This window comes from Branchiostoma floridae, chromosome 2 (genome assembly GCF_000003815.2).
Source record: "Branchiostoma floridae strain S238N-H82 chromosome 2, Bfl_VNyyK, whole genome shotgun sequence".
NCBI lineage: Eukaryota > Metazoa > Chordata > Leptocardii > Amphioxiformes > Branchiostomatidae > Branchiostoma > Branchiostoma floridae.
In genome coordinates, this window is record NC_049980.1 from 16,340,003 (window position 1) to 16,357,777 (window position 17,775).

The 17,775-nt window shown below is 39.9% G+C and overlaps 1 protein-coding gene across 1 annotated transcript in view; it reads left to right on the top strand.

Moving 5' to 3' along the window:
• Nucleotides 1–17,775, top strand: part of LOC118409684 (ras GTPase-activating-like protein IQGAP1) — a gene marked incomplete in the record, with an annotated part of 53,992 nt that overhangs the window by 26,365 nt on the left and 9,852 nt on the right. Inside the window, 18 exon segments of the mRNA XM_035810884.1 lie at nt 686–849; nt 2,493–2,696; nt 3,153–3,170; nt 3,877–3,958; nt 4,389–4,552; nt 4,713–4,803; nt 4,988–5,301; nt 6,176–6,346; nt 6,576–6,659; nt 6,770–6,841; nt 6,956–7,025; nt 7,296–7,382; nt 7,797–7,918; nt 8,578–8,727; nt 9,184–9,347; nt 9,992–10,000; nt 10,937–11,011; nt 17,369–17,518. Of these exon segments, the coding sequence (XP_035666777.1) occupies nt 686–849; nt 2,493–2,696; nt 3,153–3,170; nt 3,877–3,958; nt 4,389–4,552; nt 4,713–4,803; nt 4,988–5,301; nt 6,176–6,346; nt 6,576–6,659; nt 6,770–6,841; nt 6,956–7,025; nt 7,296–7,382; nt 7,797–7,918; nt 8,578–8,727; nt 9,184–9,347; nt 9,992–10,000; nt 10,937–11,011; nt 17,369–17,518 (2,191 nt within the window).

The window sequence follows — 17,775 nt, forward strand, 5'->3', positions numbered from 1 at the left end:
ACATGTGATTCTTGGACCCAGAAGAGAATATAGTGGTTTAGACTAGATAGCCATAGATTCACAATGACTTTACTCTGAATTATAGACAAAACGCTATTCATTTCATTTATTTGTAAAATTATTCACTGTCTGGAGAAAATCGGTCCCTGACATGAGCTGAAGCTACCCTTTTCACCAAATCTATCTGTACAGACACACATGTGCAACAGACAACAGCTTGAGAGCATTCTGAAACTTGATTGTCCTACTTAAGCTACAGAGCTCACAGTTATTTACATTCATTTGGTGGCTCTTCTTCAAAGGAAAACAAGCAGACAGTATGGACCTACCAGTCATTTATCTTGCTTGTTCTTTCGCCTCATAGTTGTTGGACAAAGATGACATCCACAAGTCTGTTGAACAGGCCAACAATGCCGCTGACACCAGAACCAAACGTGAGTGCTTTATCATCACTACTCAAGATACGATGTTGCATAATCTCAGTATAATCTTCAGTAAACAGTAAAACTGTAGATTCATGTCACTTATGTTAGATCAATGGATTGCTAGAAATTTAGGATTTGTGGAAGGGAGATTACCCTAATCTCTACCGACAGTATCTGAGATTCAGCCAGATCGGTATCTCTACCTTGACTTACACCTGTCAGATAGAAACAGAAAATCTTATCTGTTTTTCCTTACACAGGTGATGAGGCCATCAAGGCCATCAACATGGCGATAGACAGCGGCTCTACGACAGAACTGATGTCAGCGCTGAAACGTGCGGACGCACAGCTCCCGCCGGTGGAGGAGCATGGAACTCAGCTGTACCTGGCAGGACTCACCAATCTCAAGAACAAGAAGGATGGGGTTTGTGTTCTTCCAACAATCCTGGCTTAGCATATACAGCAGAAGCCGCTTAATTGCACGGTCTATTTGCCAGTGAATTTCGTGCAATTATCCGACTGGTGTAATAATGCGAAGTTATCTAGTTGGACCACACTGGTTTGGGATTTAGAGATTCCGTGCAGTTAACAGAAGTGTGCGTTAATCCGTTGTGCAATTAAGTGGCTTCTACTGTACGTATTTTGATGATAAGCAGTCCTTGAAGTGCCAGTGAGAGTAAATTTCTTCCTTCATTGACATAAAAATCTGGTATATTCTTCAAACAGTACTACATATATGTTTAGGACTATTAGGAGTCATTATTTGCTGTGAGGTCTCAACTTGTTCCTACTTTGTCCCACCAGAAAGCATACTGTAGACATATGATTTAAAGATTGCATCATTAGAAAAGATGAAATTTTATGTGAATGATAGAGGAAGTTTCTTTTCACTGGCACGTTGAGGATAGAGCATTATCAAACCATCAGGTTTGTGGTCTAGTACTCTACAGTCAACAGGAGCTGTGACATTCTAGGCAAAATATTTGTAATCTGTGATGGTGCCACTGTAATAAATTACATCTGGTTCATGTTGAGTGAAATCAATTTATAAGTAAAAGAAAATGAGTCAGACATGATGATTTTTCTCCATCATTGTTGCATCAAGGATGAAGAGGAAAAGGTAAGTAATCCTATGTTTTCCATGGCATGTACGCATCAGTTTTTGTCCCTGAAACATGGCATACTACAATGTCCATAAAAAATTATAACAGATATTATGTACATCTTCTATGATAATATATACATGTACATTAGTCCTTTTATGTCATTCATATTACTCCACTTATATCATTCACGGGAGATGGGAGATAGAAGACCGGGTGCATCCCCGTCTTGTATCAGCCAAAGGGTCATGTCAGCCCGTAAGGGGCAGTATAACCCGGACAGTGCATTTGCCTAACTTCTATGCAGTAGCAATTACTGAAACCTACAAAATGTATGGTTTATCTCATGTAGCACCCATGTGATGGATGGATGGATGAAGCTTGCGCGGAATATTACAACATGATAAGAAATATGATAAACCATCAGTATGTCTCAGAAAATATGACTCTTCTCCCCAACAAATCTACTACAGATTAAGCCCCTAGTCTATCAGTCACTTGGTGAAGCAGGCAGCACTGCGCTCCCTAAGGCACTTTCCATTAGCGACTGGCTGAAGCAATTATGAAAGATTGCACCAGCAAAATTGCAATTTCATGCCTTTTTTATGTTCATATAAGTCATTTATTCACCAGCACAACATTCCCACTATCTTTAACAGAAATTGAGTGAATACAAAGAGGTTTTTTAAGAGATATTTTTGTTCCCATTTATACAAGTGAGGTAACGGTTGTATTCTCTGTATATCTTTTTATCTAAAAAAGGCTATGGGATTATACATGTGTATGTGTATTACACATAGATTAAAAAAGACTGAACAGTTTTAACAATGATTGCCAGTGTTTAGCAGCACTCGATACTTACGTACTCGAGTGTGAAAATGTCATTTCTTGTCTGCATCAGTGGTTATAAAATAGATTTTACAGTTACAGAGATTGTGACTGCAGTTTTTTTACTGCTCACTAGGAGGGGCTGGTGTACGAGGAGCTGAATGGAGCTGTTGAGGTTCTGTCAGCAATCTCTGGTATCAACAGAGCAGTGGAGGCCGGGGACACCAGGGTCATACTGACGGCACTAACCAATCCCAAGGCTCGGGTCACAGGTGTAGAGGAACATCTCGTGGATCGCTACACAGAGAAACTGAATAAAGCAAAAGGGGCAAAGACTGTGGTGAGTATAGTTTACCTGGGTCCTGTGCATACAGTACAGGCTATATAAAACTGATGTTCTGCTTCTGTGTAGGAAAATATAAAACAGTAACTGAAGTTATGCCCTGGTGTCTTACTGACATATTTTGAATTAGTCATTTTATGTCTAATATGATTTGTTAGTCATACATTGTATCTCTTTCATATTACATGTACATTGGTACTATACAGCCTGAATACTATATTATGGCTGTAGTTACCTCAAAAGTCCAAAATCCATCTTCAAATTTCTTACATAGCTGCTTGGTTTTTATAATCATCTGAGGGTCCCAGTTTTCATATTGTTACATTGTTATATGTTATATGTAAAACATGTTACATCAGGATGCATATGAGCACACTTACATGTATGGTTGATACTGTTTCCCTGTTCACATGTGTTTGTACTAAATATCTGCCACATTTCTCACCTTTGCAGCCTGGCAGCAAGGCTGCTGTAAGTAAACCCCAACCAGTCCAGTAGTCAGATGTGTAGTAGCTGCATGTAGGTAGTGTGCACACCCAGACTAGCCCAGTAGTCAGTACTTGTAGTAGCTGCATGCTCACAGTAGAGGCAGAACCCTTTAAAAAACAGCTCTAATATCAAGATGCTTTGCAGATTGTTGTTGATTTTCCATGGAGGTGGCTGAAGTAGGGTAGCTTTTGGGTATGCATTTTGGTATAGTCACGTATATGCTTGTGCAATAGTAGGGCCCATTTGAAACATTTCAAGGGGTGTCTGTTAAGATTCTATTGTTACTGATAGGTGAAGAGCAATTTGACGAAAGGAGAAGATGGCGTTATCTTCTTCTGGCTGCTTAAGTGCTCAAACAATACAAATTCGGTTCCAAAAAGTGTGTTGGCTAGAAGAAGAGAGTCTAGTTATTCCCATGACAATCCCCTGGCCTGTTGCGATATTCAATGGAAAATCCCTTGCATGTAATGCAGAATACTCCATGGAGGATGTTGCTCCTAACCTACATAAAGCTCTCAAGAGGCTCCATGCTTTTCTTGCATGTCAGCATGCATGCTTTTGTTCAAGTTGCAATTGTGCTTTGATACTTTTTTTTGCTTATTTCTATATGTTGTTTGGCCTGTCTCTTCATTTCACACATAAAATGTTAGGTGGTGATAACTGATGTTGTTGCTGTTGTGTTTGTTAGATGGGGACTGATTATCTGAACCCAGCTGATGTGCAGTCCTGTGTGGATCACGTCAACCAAGAAGTGCAGGAAGAACATGACAGTAAGTCCAAATCTTTCTCTGTGCTCTCAATGCATTTGTCAAGTGTCAACAAGCTTACTGCTGTATTTGTTGATCACCAGAAGATTTAAAAATTGCTAAATTACGAGGGACTCAAGCATATTTTTCAGCTAAAATTCTACCCCATCGCATTGGCTAAACTCTAAAAATCATGGATGTATTGTGTGAAAAATGTCTGTTACAGCTCAAAGACTCGTCAGTTGATCAATGTTCATGCTGTGTGACAGGGCATAAAGGCAAACTTGTTGTTCCGGAGAACGAAATGTAGTTTGTGTTAAATTAGAATCATGATGTGTCACAAACGCATTTTTTCTATGTGGACTTTCTACAGCCTCCTTAAAAAACAAGTATTCAGAACTACAAATGCTTGAATTTTGGGAACCAGTTTGTTGAATCTTTAATGATTTTGCAGGAATTGAGGCCATTGCAACCATCAATGATGCCATAGAGGCAGGAGATGCTGAGACCACGCTGGCAGCACTGCAGATCCCTGCAGCTAAGCTGGCTGATGTGGAGCCTCGGCAGGCTGCACACTACCAGACTCTCCTCATGCAGGGCAAACAGGCAAAGGCTGAGGTGGGAATTGATATTCATACTTATCCATTTCCTGAGTGACTCAGTGATGCACACATGTGTACTATGTATATTATGTATTATGGTGATCTTGAATTAAAGGTGAATGGTCTTGTTCTTTCTACTCCAATATACTCAGAGGTCTATGTATTTGTGTTAACAGGAGACAAACGATGACTCAGCAGTGCTGTGGTTGGAGGAGATACAAGAAGGAGTCAACACTGCCAACAGACAAGCCGTGGAGGCTGAGAAATGTGAGCAGTGAAAATTTTCTGACAAATTCACAGTTTCATATGTTAGAAAGTGTTTGAAAAAGTTGAAAGATTAATGTAATATCTCAGGCCCTGTTTTGTGTTGTCCCGCACTTGATTTGCACTGCTGGAATCAGCTACTAATAAATGACACTACTGGGGCTTACAATATTTCTGTCCCCTCCAGTGGCTGTTGGCATCGCCAGTATCAACCTGGCCATCGATGACGCTGATCCAGCCAAGACCCTGGAGGCGCTGAAGAACCCTGACGTCTTCCTGCACCGCGTCCTGCCGGAGTGTGCGGAACCGTACCAGGCCAGTCTGGAGCAGGCAAAGGCTGCCAAACTAGAGCAGGGGGATGACTCCGGCAGTTCCTGGGTGGAACACAAGACCAGGCAGGGCCACAGCTACTACTTCAACCTGGAGACCATGGAGTCCTCCTGGCTCCCACCAGAAGGCTTTAGCAGCAGCAGAACACACCTGTCCAGGGAGGAGATACAGGTGAATGGGCCTGTCTTATATTTGCAATGGTTATGCGTGATTGTAAAAGGTTAAGTCAGTTTATGGCACATATAATAGAATCAGTTGATCTCAACTTCTTTGCTGATGAAATATGACTCTGGATTCACTTTCCTATAAAGTGATGTCATGAAAAATATAGGAGCCAGTAGTATCAGTAGTATTCTCACAAAGTATTCTTGGACCAAATGTGACCATTATGAGGAAGGTATACTTAAGAGCGACAATTTCAAAAGTTAGCATTCACAATTCTTTACTCCGTTAAAGCATCTTTTAAACAGCTCTGAAATTGTATAGTTAGTCTGTTTACAATTTAGTTAGGTACGATGTAGGTCCATCATTTTTTGCTAAATATCTGTCTACAACTGTATTTGTCAGGTGCATTTTTCTACAAGACTCAATGTTCGTGTATTTTTTCTAATGTCTGTAACATTTATTTCTTTTATACAATTTGACTTCTTTCCAACATTTAAAATGTTGTTGCTTTTTCTGTACCTATGTTCTCTATCATATATTCTCTTCTGTCCCATCTTTTAGTCTCAGGCATTCCTTTGGCTGATTCATCGTGCTGGTACCTCTTATGTTTTCTTTCTTTTCTTACTATAATGATTATCAACATCATACAATGTTGTATTTGATTCAGTTTTTTTATGTGCAGTGTGTGCAGGGTTTGTGTCGCTTTCTTGTCTTAGAATATATATGAATAGATTTTGTTGGTATTCTGAAAGGTATGCAAAATAATTGGCTGGATACAAAACAAAAGTGGAATAGCATGCATTTTTCAGTTTCTGTCTGCAGTTCAAATCTAAACATTTATAACATATCTAACATTTTTCTGTTTTGATCCTGCTCCCAGGCTGCCCTAAATGATGTGACAAATGCACACGACCGTCAGGAGGAGTTTGAAACCCATGAGGATGACATCATCAAGCTCCAGGCGTACACGAGGGGGATGTTGGCTCGTAGACGCTACAAGGAGAGGCTAGACTACTTCCACCAACAGCTGCCTGCTGTAGTCAAAATACAGGTGAATAATATAGTACTTGTTCGTGTAATATTAAGTACAGTGAAATTGAAACTTTAGGACAATAACGTATTTCATATATGTCCATATTTGTACCTTTTCCTGACATATTGAGATGGAATCAGTTTAGAAAATCCAGGATGCTAAAATGGAACACAGCATTGCATACATGTATGTTTTCAATGTATCTTGTACAACCATTGCTGATAAACTATTTTGTATTCTCCTTCAGTCCAATTACAGAGGATACCAACAGAGGAAGAAGTACCAGGACAGGTTAAGTGTTCTGCATGGAAATCCTTGGGCCATTGTCAAGGTAAAAAAAAACATGTAACATATTCTATTGAAAACACTTTCATACCCTGCTCAAATTGAATCCATATTAGATAGCATGTACAACTAACAATGTTTTTTCTTCCATCCCAGATCCAGGCATATGCAAAAATGTGGCGGGCCAGAAGGCAGTACAGACAACGTCTTCAGTACTTCAATGAGAATGTAAGAGAAGCTTCAAAACTACCTACTATAGACATTGTTTAAAACATTTTGTGTTAGCCAAGTGAAGTTACTGTACTTTTGCCAACACTTAAAAACAATTTATGTGCTTTGTAGGTTGCCTCTGTGGTGAAACTTCAGGCCTTCTTCAGATCCAACATGGCCAGGCATGACTACCACCTGCTCAGTAAGTCTCAACTGTGCCATTAGAGGATGTTATGAAGTTGTAATGATTATGCTTTGGTCATCATTTTGATGTCTTAGAGAAAAGGTTTCCAATTTTGCTATGTTAAAACATATTTATATAATTGATTGATATATTGGATGAAGATCCAGTAGCTGAAAAAGCTGTGCATTGAGTTCGCAGCCTAGGTAAAAAGCAAGTACATATAACAGTGTTTTTGACAGACATTGCTGGTTGAAAAGCTGTAACTGAAACTTGTACCGCTTTCCACAGCACACTCCGACAACCCTCCCCTGTCTGTGGTGCGTAAGTTTGTTCACCTGTTAGACCCTAACGATGTGGACTACAACGAGGAACTTGGTAAGGAAATATTTTAGTTTTAACACACCCATTTCTACATGTTACATTTGTTTGTAATGTTCAACACTTTGCCAAGACCAAATTAACGAATTGCTTCTGTTAGTATTAAGTAACATTAAAGAAACCCTGCTTTACCATGGGTATTTTTCTAAGGTTGTTTTTATTTGAAAAACCATTGCATTATCATAGGTATTAATTTATCATCCATGACGTTTGAAATTAGCAATTCATGATTCACGTGATTAACGTTCGATCTTGGCAGAACTTTTGACCTTGAGTCTGGTAGATTTTTAATTGACATTGATTCTGGAAGAATATACTGCGCCTGCTTTGCTAAAGAATTCATGTTGATGTTATCGAAATTGAAGATGATCGGATTGGTATTGCAACAATACTGTTTGTGCTGTACCACAGAGGTGCAGAAGCTGCGAGGACAGGTTGTACAGGACATCCGAGCCAACCAGGAACTGGAGAACAACCTCAACCTCATGGACATCAAGATTGGTCTGCTAGTCAAGAACAGGATCACTCTACAGGTCAGGATGGCACCATAGTGAACCATAGTGGGAGATGGGGAGGGGGGTTGTTGGAATTAAGTGTACTGGGAATTAGTGGATAGTTGCCATGGCTGGTTGGTAAGTTGCCATGGGTGGGCACACTCACTCACTTCTATCTGTATTATCATCAGACTGTTGATCCCCAACTGATGAGGGTCAGATGTACTAAGTCTTGCACTTACATGTACTAGATGTAGTGTCTGCAAGATGCCTCATGGTTAGCACTTCATCTATAGCTATAGATGAAGTATTATTAGTGGTTTGTATATTTCACATTTGGATACATGCTAGTTCAGACTTCAGTAGTATACTTGTTCACAAGAATAACGTTATGGTTGAATTTTCAAATGCATTCCAAAAGTATTTTTAGTGTTAAATATCTATACTCTGTTCAATGCCCAATACATAACACAAACTTTGACAAAGGTTACTCAAAGTTCAAACAACTGGGTAGATGATGTTAACAGTCATGATGTTTCAGGTAGCATCCACTACCTTAGATCAGTGACTCTCAGCACAAACTGACATGTCTGACAGTCTGCAAAATATATTCATTCATTTGAGTAAATGTTGTATCTTATTACCTGGATGTCTAACCTTCATCAATGCTCAGTATGTTATTGTTGTCCCTGCTGTAGGATGTTATCACCCATGGGAAGAAGCTGAAGAAGAGACAGCAGTCCACGTCAGGTGGAACCACCATGCACGAGAAGGGAGGGCTGAAGGCACTACACAAGGACAGCCGACATAAGCTGGAGATGTACCAGAACCTGTTCTACCTGCTACAGGTGAGTACTCATCTCTCAATTCACCTGTGTGGTCATGAAAAGTCATTTCTTTGTAGAAAGAGGGATTTCAAACCAATATACTCCAAAGTCTTCCAAAAGATTTGCAATCGTCTAAAAACAAAATGCATATTGGCAAATGCTGGCAGGAGTTCTTTAAAAAAAAACAGCCACAATTGTTAACTGTATTGTAAAACAATCAATGTTGTGAAGTCTCTAAAGAATCAGTTTTAAGAATAGATTGTAGTACTGTAAATAAGCCTTCATCATGTATTCTTAAGAGCAATTCAGGCAACCAATCGTTGCTTGCAAGGCTGCTGTTTGTAAATGCGAATAAATTAATGAATAAACCATCATGTTATATCATCAAGGTATATTGTTTCCCTAGACTCCTTATAAAGCAGTTATAAAACCAGTTACATATCCTACAGATGCCCATACTTCATTTCTTTTCTTCAGACCAATCCTGTGTACCTTGCCAAGTTGATCTTTGAGATGCCGACAGGCCGGACCACCAAGTTCATGGAGTCAGTGATCCTGAGTCTGTACAACTATGCTGCCAATGCTCGGGAGGAGTACCTTCTCCTCAAGCTCTTCAAGACAGCACTTCAGGAGGAGATAAAGTAAGGACCCAGGACTTGCTGGATGATGTTACACAGTAGTACAATGTTATTTCTGACATGGTTTGGAAGTAACAAAACTAGGTAGTGAAATACCATTTAGCCAATAATGTCATGCTAACATTTCTGAGCATGTCATAATCAAATACTACTACTCAGTAATAGCCAGTCCTAATTCTCGGGTTGAAAATTATTCTTTGTCAAAAGGTTTTAAAATGCTCAGACTTTCATTTGAAGCCTTATGAATTTTGGTAATTTGTTTCGCAGCTGCTGATTTGAAAAAAAGAATGCCAGCAAATTTGACACTCTTGCATCGATTATAATTATGCTGTAGCAATGGTGGTTTTGCGTATTTCATCCCTAATGCACATTCTTCTTTCTCCTTCAGATTTGATTTGTTTTTTGTCATCATTTTGTTGAAGGTAGTGGGTAGCATCTTCATGTAGCAGTAGAAGTTTGGTGTGAACTAAGTTTCCTTACACATGCAATGTAGCTTGTGTAATTTAGCTTCTGGTATTTCAGACTTACATGGTTTATTTTATTCACCACTCTTATTTTTAGAAGGTCTAATGCATTTTTCTCCAATCTATCTCTCTATAATCTTAAACCTTTCCTCTTGCCGCACCGTTCTTCCTGGGGTACCTTAGCAAAACTATGTGAGTACTGGTGATAACCAGACACTTTTCTTCATATTTTCTGTTTGTTCAGGTTTAAGGTTGGGTGGTTGCTTCAAAACAGGGTTTGTGTGCATCCTGTCATGAAGTTTCAGGAACAGATTTCTTGAAAAAGTTAGGAAAGCTCAGTACAATGTTGTGCTCTTGGGCATTGTTTGGAAATATATAAAGACACTGCTGTTTTGAGTCTAAGATGTCTGGACTTTTGGTCTTAATTCTGCAATCAAATTATCATAAAAGATCAGTGATTGACACTAGATCTAATGACAAAAGAAGAAGAAATTTTGATAGCCACAGCTGAATCATTTACCATTGTGTGCACGAACCCTGTAAATGCTTTGCTTGGTGGCTTGGAATGCATGCCATATTTCTGAAGCACTGCAATATTAAATGGCAGCACAATCGTTTGATTTGTTTGTTTCAAATATTTGCTTTTGGTAAATAGAAGAGCATATTCGCAAGAAAGTCTGTATATTACATTACCAGAAAATTTGCAGTTGGATGAAAGTTGCTGTACTGACACTTAACCCTGGAAAGATACTAAATTGTAGTCAAATTAACAGAATTAATTGTTGAGCACTACAATGACAATTATTTATTTCTAACCATCATTGTCAATCCTGACATGTGATAACACTTTAACCATTTCTGGTTGATACATATTATGTACATGTATCTGTTGTGTCCCTTGTGTGGTACTGTGTAACTTGAGCAGCCACTTACTGTACTGTTCACTAATATTCAAAGTAAATTGTTGTAGAAACATTGCCTCTGTCGGTACTGAACACCGAAGTGCCAAGACCTGTTTTGTGATATGTTATGATTATTGCTAGCTCTCACAATTGATACATTTGTCTGTGGATGTTACATGTTGCTTTGTGACTTTTCACTAAAACTGTTGCCCCCCTCCCTCTTCAGTAACAAGGTAGACAAGATGATGGAGATAGTGACTGGGAACCCCATGGTCATCAAAATGGTCGTCACCTTCAACAGGTAGGAATGCTATAATATTGTACTTTATATCCCTCTGTAGTCATAAGGAGCTTCCACCATGGAATTTAAAGGTTACTTTATCTTAAAAGTTTGTCAAGTGAACAGCTGTCTCCAGTGTTAGTTTTTTTTCTATCCCATTCATTGTTTGGGAGTCCTTGTTAATGATTTTTGTTATCAAATCTGTCATTTTAAGCGTATGAAAATACATTTTTACCATTTTCCTGTCATAGTGTTTTCTTGTCACAGATTTTTGGGTTAGATCGGGTGAAATTTCTGTCCTGGGATGGAGACAGCCCAGGTTTGGTGTAAAATGGACAATAATTTGAGATGTCAAAGTGGAATGCACTTTATAGAATTCACTAACCACACCTTGTTTTTGCAGCTGTGTCCGTCCATGTAAATAAATTTGTGGTAGACAAAAGATCACCAATCATACTGTACTAAGTGATAGTCATGCAGGATTTTGTTTCTGCCCTATATACTAGTATGTTTGGTGTACACAGCTTTTTTTTTCATTAAAAGTAATTAGAGCAAGTTCCTATTTGGTGATTGATGTTGCCACACAGTACACTGCATGAAAAAGCAGATTTCCACGAGTTCCCAACATTGTGCACGATGGTGGAACCTGACGTGTTCTCACCGTGAGCACGGGTTTCCACGGACTGCCTGTTCCCGCGTGCCCCTACAATGAAAACCTGTGCGCACGATAGGGCACGCGAAGAGTCCACGCGCCCCACTGTTGTACACTTCCCGTGTTTCACAATTATCGTTAACAATGGAGAGCTGAGAAGTGTCTGATAATTCAGTTTGGTGAATTGTCAATTAAAAATCCCTTAAACCCTTGCCACATTTCAGTCTGTACTTGCGGGAAAGTCAATAATGAAACCGATGCCAACAGTACGCGAAATAAGATTTGCAACACATTGCAATCCCCCTATAGTGACCAAAATCGTGCCGTATATACGAAACTCAACCAACTACGTTACCTAGATATACAGATTGCATGTAAGAATTACACTATAGAAGCAAAAAAATTAGATTTCAACGGAGTGTTCCCAATGTCTTTTACTTCATATGAAATGTTTTCTATGCGACCAAGGAGGTTAAAGAAAGAGTTTAACCTCCTTGATGCGACATTAAATGTATATGTGTATTGAGTTAGTTGTCATCTACGTAAAAGCTCAAAGCTAAGAAGAGCTGTTTTTCTTTCTACGTATTAATTCGTGGAATATGTACAAGACTAACATAGAGGTCGCAAATAATCACAGAAAGAACTTGTTTTATTTGTTTTGGCCTAACAAATACAGTGATTTATAGTTTGCAGTAATTTGTCAGTCAAGCGGGAACGCGGGACAAAGACTACTGATCTCAAATGTATGTGATTCGTGTATTCGAAGAAACAGCATAAATAGAACGGACAAAGCTTTAACAAATGATCAATGGCAATGTATCTGTTCCCCAGCCAACTTGGAAGGAGGCTTTAAACTCGACGCCTATCAATACATAGATTGGAAGTGTTGTTCTTTGGTCGGTCGGCGCGGCTTTGTTTATAAGAACGCTGCATAATTCCGGCGCCATGTTGGATTTGCATTATATTGACTCCTTGTTTGTCGTAAAAATCGATTCAAAATATTACAAAGCTAATAATCTTCAATCTTCGCATATTTCACTTTTACAAACAGTGTAGTTTTTGCTTGATATCGATAGGGAGATTGTCTGCCTGGCTTGAGTTTTGTCGAATATTGAGCCGATCGCGAATACGTGTGCTAGTAACATTTCTCAGATATTTCATAGCAATTGTACAGAAGCTTGCATGAGCTAATCAAATTTCTGTTACCAATGGGAAATACGGTCCGTTAGAGGTAAATAAGCAAGTTAAAAAGCACGAAAGTTAACTACTGGACTGCCACAAGCTCCCCTCCCCCAATACACATCTCAGTGTTTTGTCTAAGCTTGAAAACGCGGTATTCCGACGCGCGTGTCCTATAGCCTCCTTCGCGATTCTCAACGTTGACTAAGGTTTGCCGGGTGAGGAAATTTGCTTTGGAAGGAGTTTGCCGTATACACACAAATAGTATATACAACGACTTATTGTGTCTGTATTCAAAATACCCATCCGATGTAGCCAATCGCATTTCACACACGAGATGGGTGTTTGGGAATGAGGACCAATCAGCACACGTGTCTCCATTTTCAAACCTCACAGTTGTCATTTCAGATCTTGACTCATTTCATTCAGAGTGGTTTCACGCTGCTCCGACCCCGATAGCTAAGTATTTGATCGCACGACTGACAGCGCGGTGAACTTTATGAAAGCTTGCAAATGATTCTACGTCAAGACTGGACACTATCTCGCCATGGAATTGAATTTTACTGCCGACGCCGTGGGATCAAATTCTGCTTTATAGAGCAACATCTGGCCTCCCGACCACCGAGGGTCGGGTTGGCCCTTTGTCGGTGCGATGTTTCTCGCCGCCCGGGCCGGGTCGGCTGACGCACCCTGTTAGCTCTTCGTCGTAGCTGCCGATTAGGTGATTTGGAGCTCCTTCGTCTCCGTGGAGGCCCTACACGTCTCACGATGGATTGGATACCACCGTTACGAACTTGCATGTTCACGCTTAGAAAATCTGCTGCGGCTGTGTAAATGTATAGGCTCTGGACTAGCAACTTTTTGTGTAAAAGGCCAGCTGGAGGTGTACGGATGAGAGCAGGAATGCTGAAATCCAGAGACCTACGGGAGTTTTATGTCATCAACCAGCACAGTAGAATGAACTCAAATTGTTGAGACTGCGAATACAACCCAAAAGTACTGGTGTCGGACCGACAAACCTATGGGAGCCAAAGGATCGACAGCCAGTACTCAGTACATATGGAGGAACGCATCAGGAGCAGTCAACTGTCAAATAATACTTAAAACTGCAAAAACAACGAAAGTTAATTCACATCTAGAAAGAATAAAACAAACACACTATAATTTATATATAGGGGAAGGGGGAAGCTGGGAGGGTAATTTTTGGACTGGGAAGGGCCGGGGCAGTGAAAATGACGCTGCTATCAATAACAAAGGGTAATTGTGGCGCAGTCGAGGCCCGGGGAGATAATTAGGTGATAATTAAACGCAAATTTATGCATCCGTCATTCTCACACAAAAGCAAACGTCGCTAGTTTCCACACGTACGCACACGTGTACTAAGATTGCATGGCTCGCGCACACAGGTTTCCTCATAGAGGGCACGTTATGCACACGCGAGTGGTCCGTTTACTCGGATTTGCACAGGTGCCCCATGTAGGGGCACGTCACGTTCGCACAGTGGGCACCCGTTGAAACCCGTGGAAACTCTGGATTTACTTGCATGTGTACACGGATTTGCACAGCGGAAATCTGCGTTTTCGAGCAGTGGTAGTAGTGTGGGGTCTGCACTCCCTCTCTCTCCAAAGGGTACCAATATCAGGGAGTGCAGCCCTCCTGTCATGTTAACGTGTCATGATGTGTTGTCCATGTTCAATGGTTTTGTGCACATGTACATGTGTAGCATTGTGTCACCACTGCATGCCTGCAAGTGCGCATGTGTCAATGCATGAACGTCTGTGGACATTGAACGTGTCTTAGATCCAGCATTGTGCACGACATGTGAAAATAAAAAAGGATACTATTATAGTGCATTAGAACTGATACATTGTGTCATACAAAATGTATCATACAAAAATGTTATATTTCCTTTGTCCTCATTGTCCTATAGTATTGATAAGAGCATGTTAAAAATACATGTAACATCACTAAACCACTAAAAACAGTTTTATTCTGGTGGATTACTTATTTGTACATTGTATGTCATGTAGCATGGGAGTGCATGGAGATACATGACTGTACATTATGTATTCCTATCCAATGTTGTCAGTGAAACTGTTCTTATACATTGTAGCTGCCTGCATGCAAGCTCTGTAGGGCTTTCAGGGCTTTGGCCAGAGATGCTTTGTGTTTTGTTTCTTGTTTCTCATGCACTGCATTGCCTTTGAGTTAAAAGCCTTTAAAAGTTTTGTTAGTTTGCCTCATTTGTTTGTCCTTTTGTGAGAAAACAATGAATCCCTTTTGTAAATGTTTGGTACAAAAGTTGCCATCACTAGATCTATCAACATAATGGTCAGTTGTTTTGGCAATCATACCTAAAATACTTTTTAAGTCCAATGAACTAATAGTCTTAGAACTAAGGATAGGAAAGCAGCAATAAAATCACAAGGACTTATTTTGATACCAGGAGGAACTAAAACAAAGTCCATAACTTGAGCTATGTTAAAAAGCAGTGGCACACTTTCTATTACTTTTGCCCCTTTCTGACTCCCTCAAAGTTCACAACAACAATGGCCACGTACATTTGTACCCTGCATCCTGCATTGTGTTTCTCTCCTTGCTCGCCAGCAGCTGCACTGTGCATGTATAAAGTAGCTTGCTTTTTTCTGCCAAGACAAAGGATCTCTTGGATTTGAACATTCCATAATGCCATTTGTTTGTAACATCACCAAACAACACTACAAACAGAACAACTTTCCTGTCAAAGTGCAACGGTCAAAGTGAAAAGGACATTGTAGTTCTGGCTGAAGCTCTGAACTATCCTTCTAGTTCTAACACTGAGTCAGTGAAGCCTAACTTGTCCTTAGAGTGTTCAGTATTAGGAAGACTCAGAAAAGGTCTACTCTATACCATACAGATGTGTTTTTAACATTTCTCTGTCTGATCGACCCAACTAGCAAGTACGTTATCCCCATAACTCGGCTCCACCGAGCTTACTCTGTGAGGGTTAGGTGTAAAGGGGACAGGAAACGAAGGGAAACACTGGTGCAAGAGGTCCTCAGGTAAAACTTCTCCAGAGTAACGTAGCCAACCTCTCCACTCTAACATGCATGGTAACAGTCCTGTGGTAGAAGTCGGTACCTAGCATAGGTGGTAAACTTCTGTTCTGTAGGCAACAACAGTCTGTTGATGAAAGAAATCTACAAAAATGTACATACGAATTATTGCTTGTATTTTGCATCTCCTGTAGTCACATCTGCCAAACTAACCCCAAGTCATAATGTAGAGACTATTTATACTAGGTTGCTTGCTTCTTAGCAGCTGAAGTTTTATACAACTAACCTAGTTGAAAGAGAGCATTAGCAATGACAGTTAACTCTACCCTGTTGTGTATAGCAATTTCTAACCCTCTAACAGCATTCTGTCTGCAACTGTGCACTTGTACCCTTGCCTTGCCCTCTTCAATACCTGCAGCTGCTCCAACCTTCATCTGTGTTCTCTGTCAGTGACACTTCAAACTAGAGCAGCTTTGCAAGACAGCCAATGTTACAGGAGCCATGACCAACTTGGCATCCATGACCGTCATCAACAGGCATTGTAGCTAAACATAACTTAAAAGAGCACTCTGCTTAGGCAAGATTCAGGAATGCAACAATTCCTACAAATTTTTCTGGCAGATTGTGTGTGAGTTTACAACTAAATTAAGTGTGTACTGTAAATCCTGTCTGATCCTGTGGATTAAACCCCTTTCCAGTATGGGCTGTGATACATTACATGCATGTCAGATCTCACTATAAGATAAATATTACAAACACATTAGTAATTACACCTGGCCCATTAATTTTGTAAGAATTCCAAACAGTCTTGACAGATAAAGCAATCGATAAACAGCACTATTCCTAGAATTCCCATGTGCTATAATGTTAAGGATTTCATTTTGAACTTTGTGTCATGCATATGAGGTCAAGTGCATAATTTCACCAGTTCATTCCGTTTGGTGGGAGATCCAATGTGATATTGCAAAGTACACAGCTGAATTGTTGGTGTAATGGTATGTTACAAGAATGCCGTGAGATTTTGATTTGATCTTTTGAATTTTATGTACTGCCGGTATTAGTCTCTTTAGAGGCCATTCAATCAAAGATATCTGTTTTGTCCTCCTGTCAATGTTGATCAATTCCACCATGTGACTTTCCTTAAGCTTGCAGGTATTTTCCTGTCACATTTTGAAGAGCAGTAACAAGTTTTCTTTCTGTCGTACATTTCCCTATAAACATGAGCATGTAGAACTGACTTTTCAACCTCTTATAATGTTGGATGTTGTAGAATACTTTATTCTATGAAGTAACTTACCAGTAACCAAGAGTGTTAACATTGATTGTTTCACTGTTATTGAAACTGTCATAATTTGAGTCATCAGGGACCAACCAGTTCAATTTTTGTATGAACTTTTGAATAAAGAGGGAGCAATGTCATAAAGCGTGAAACACAGAGCCACATGGTCCCTGAGAGATTTGTGGTTGGAGGAATATTGTAATTACTGACATTGCCTGCCCTCCCTCCCCCAGGGGCACCAGAGGTCAGAGTTCACTGCGGGAAATCATCCAGCCGTTGGTGCTGACCATCATCAAGGATAAGGAAATGAGGATCAACTCCAACCCTATTGAAGTCTACAAGATCTGGGTCAACACCATGGAATCCAAGACTGGAGAAACAAGGTGGGCAGGAGGAAAATACTAGTACTTCATGGCACTGTATGCTATGTTGTGAAAGAAACCAATTTATCGACTTAATAACCATCCGGATAGTAAAGTGGGCAAGATTTTACATAGCTACAATGGCCAAGAAGTGCAAGGCTGATTTTGGTTCAAACTTTATAGATAATGTTCTGCTTAAGTTACGAATTGGATATAAACTCCATATTAGGGTGGGAGAGAATGCTACAGTTTTGATTATATTTGTAGATGAATACAAA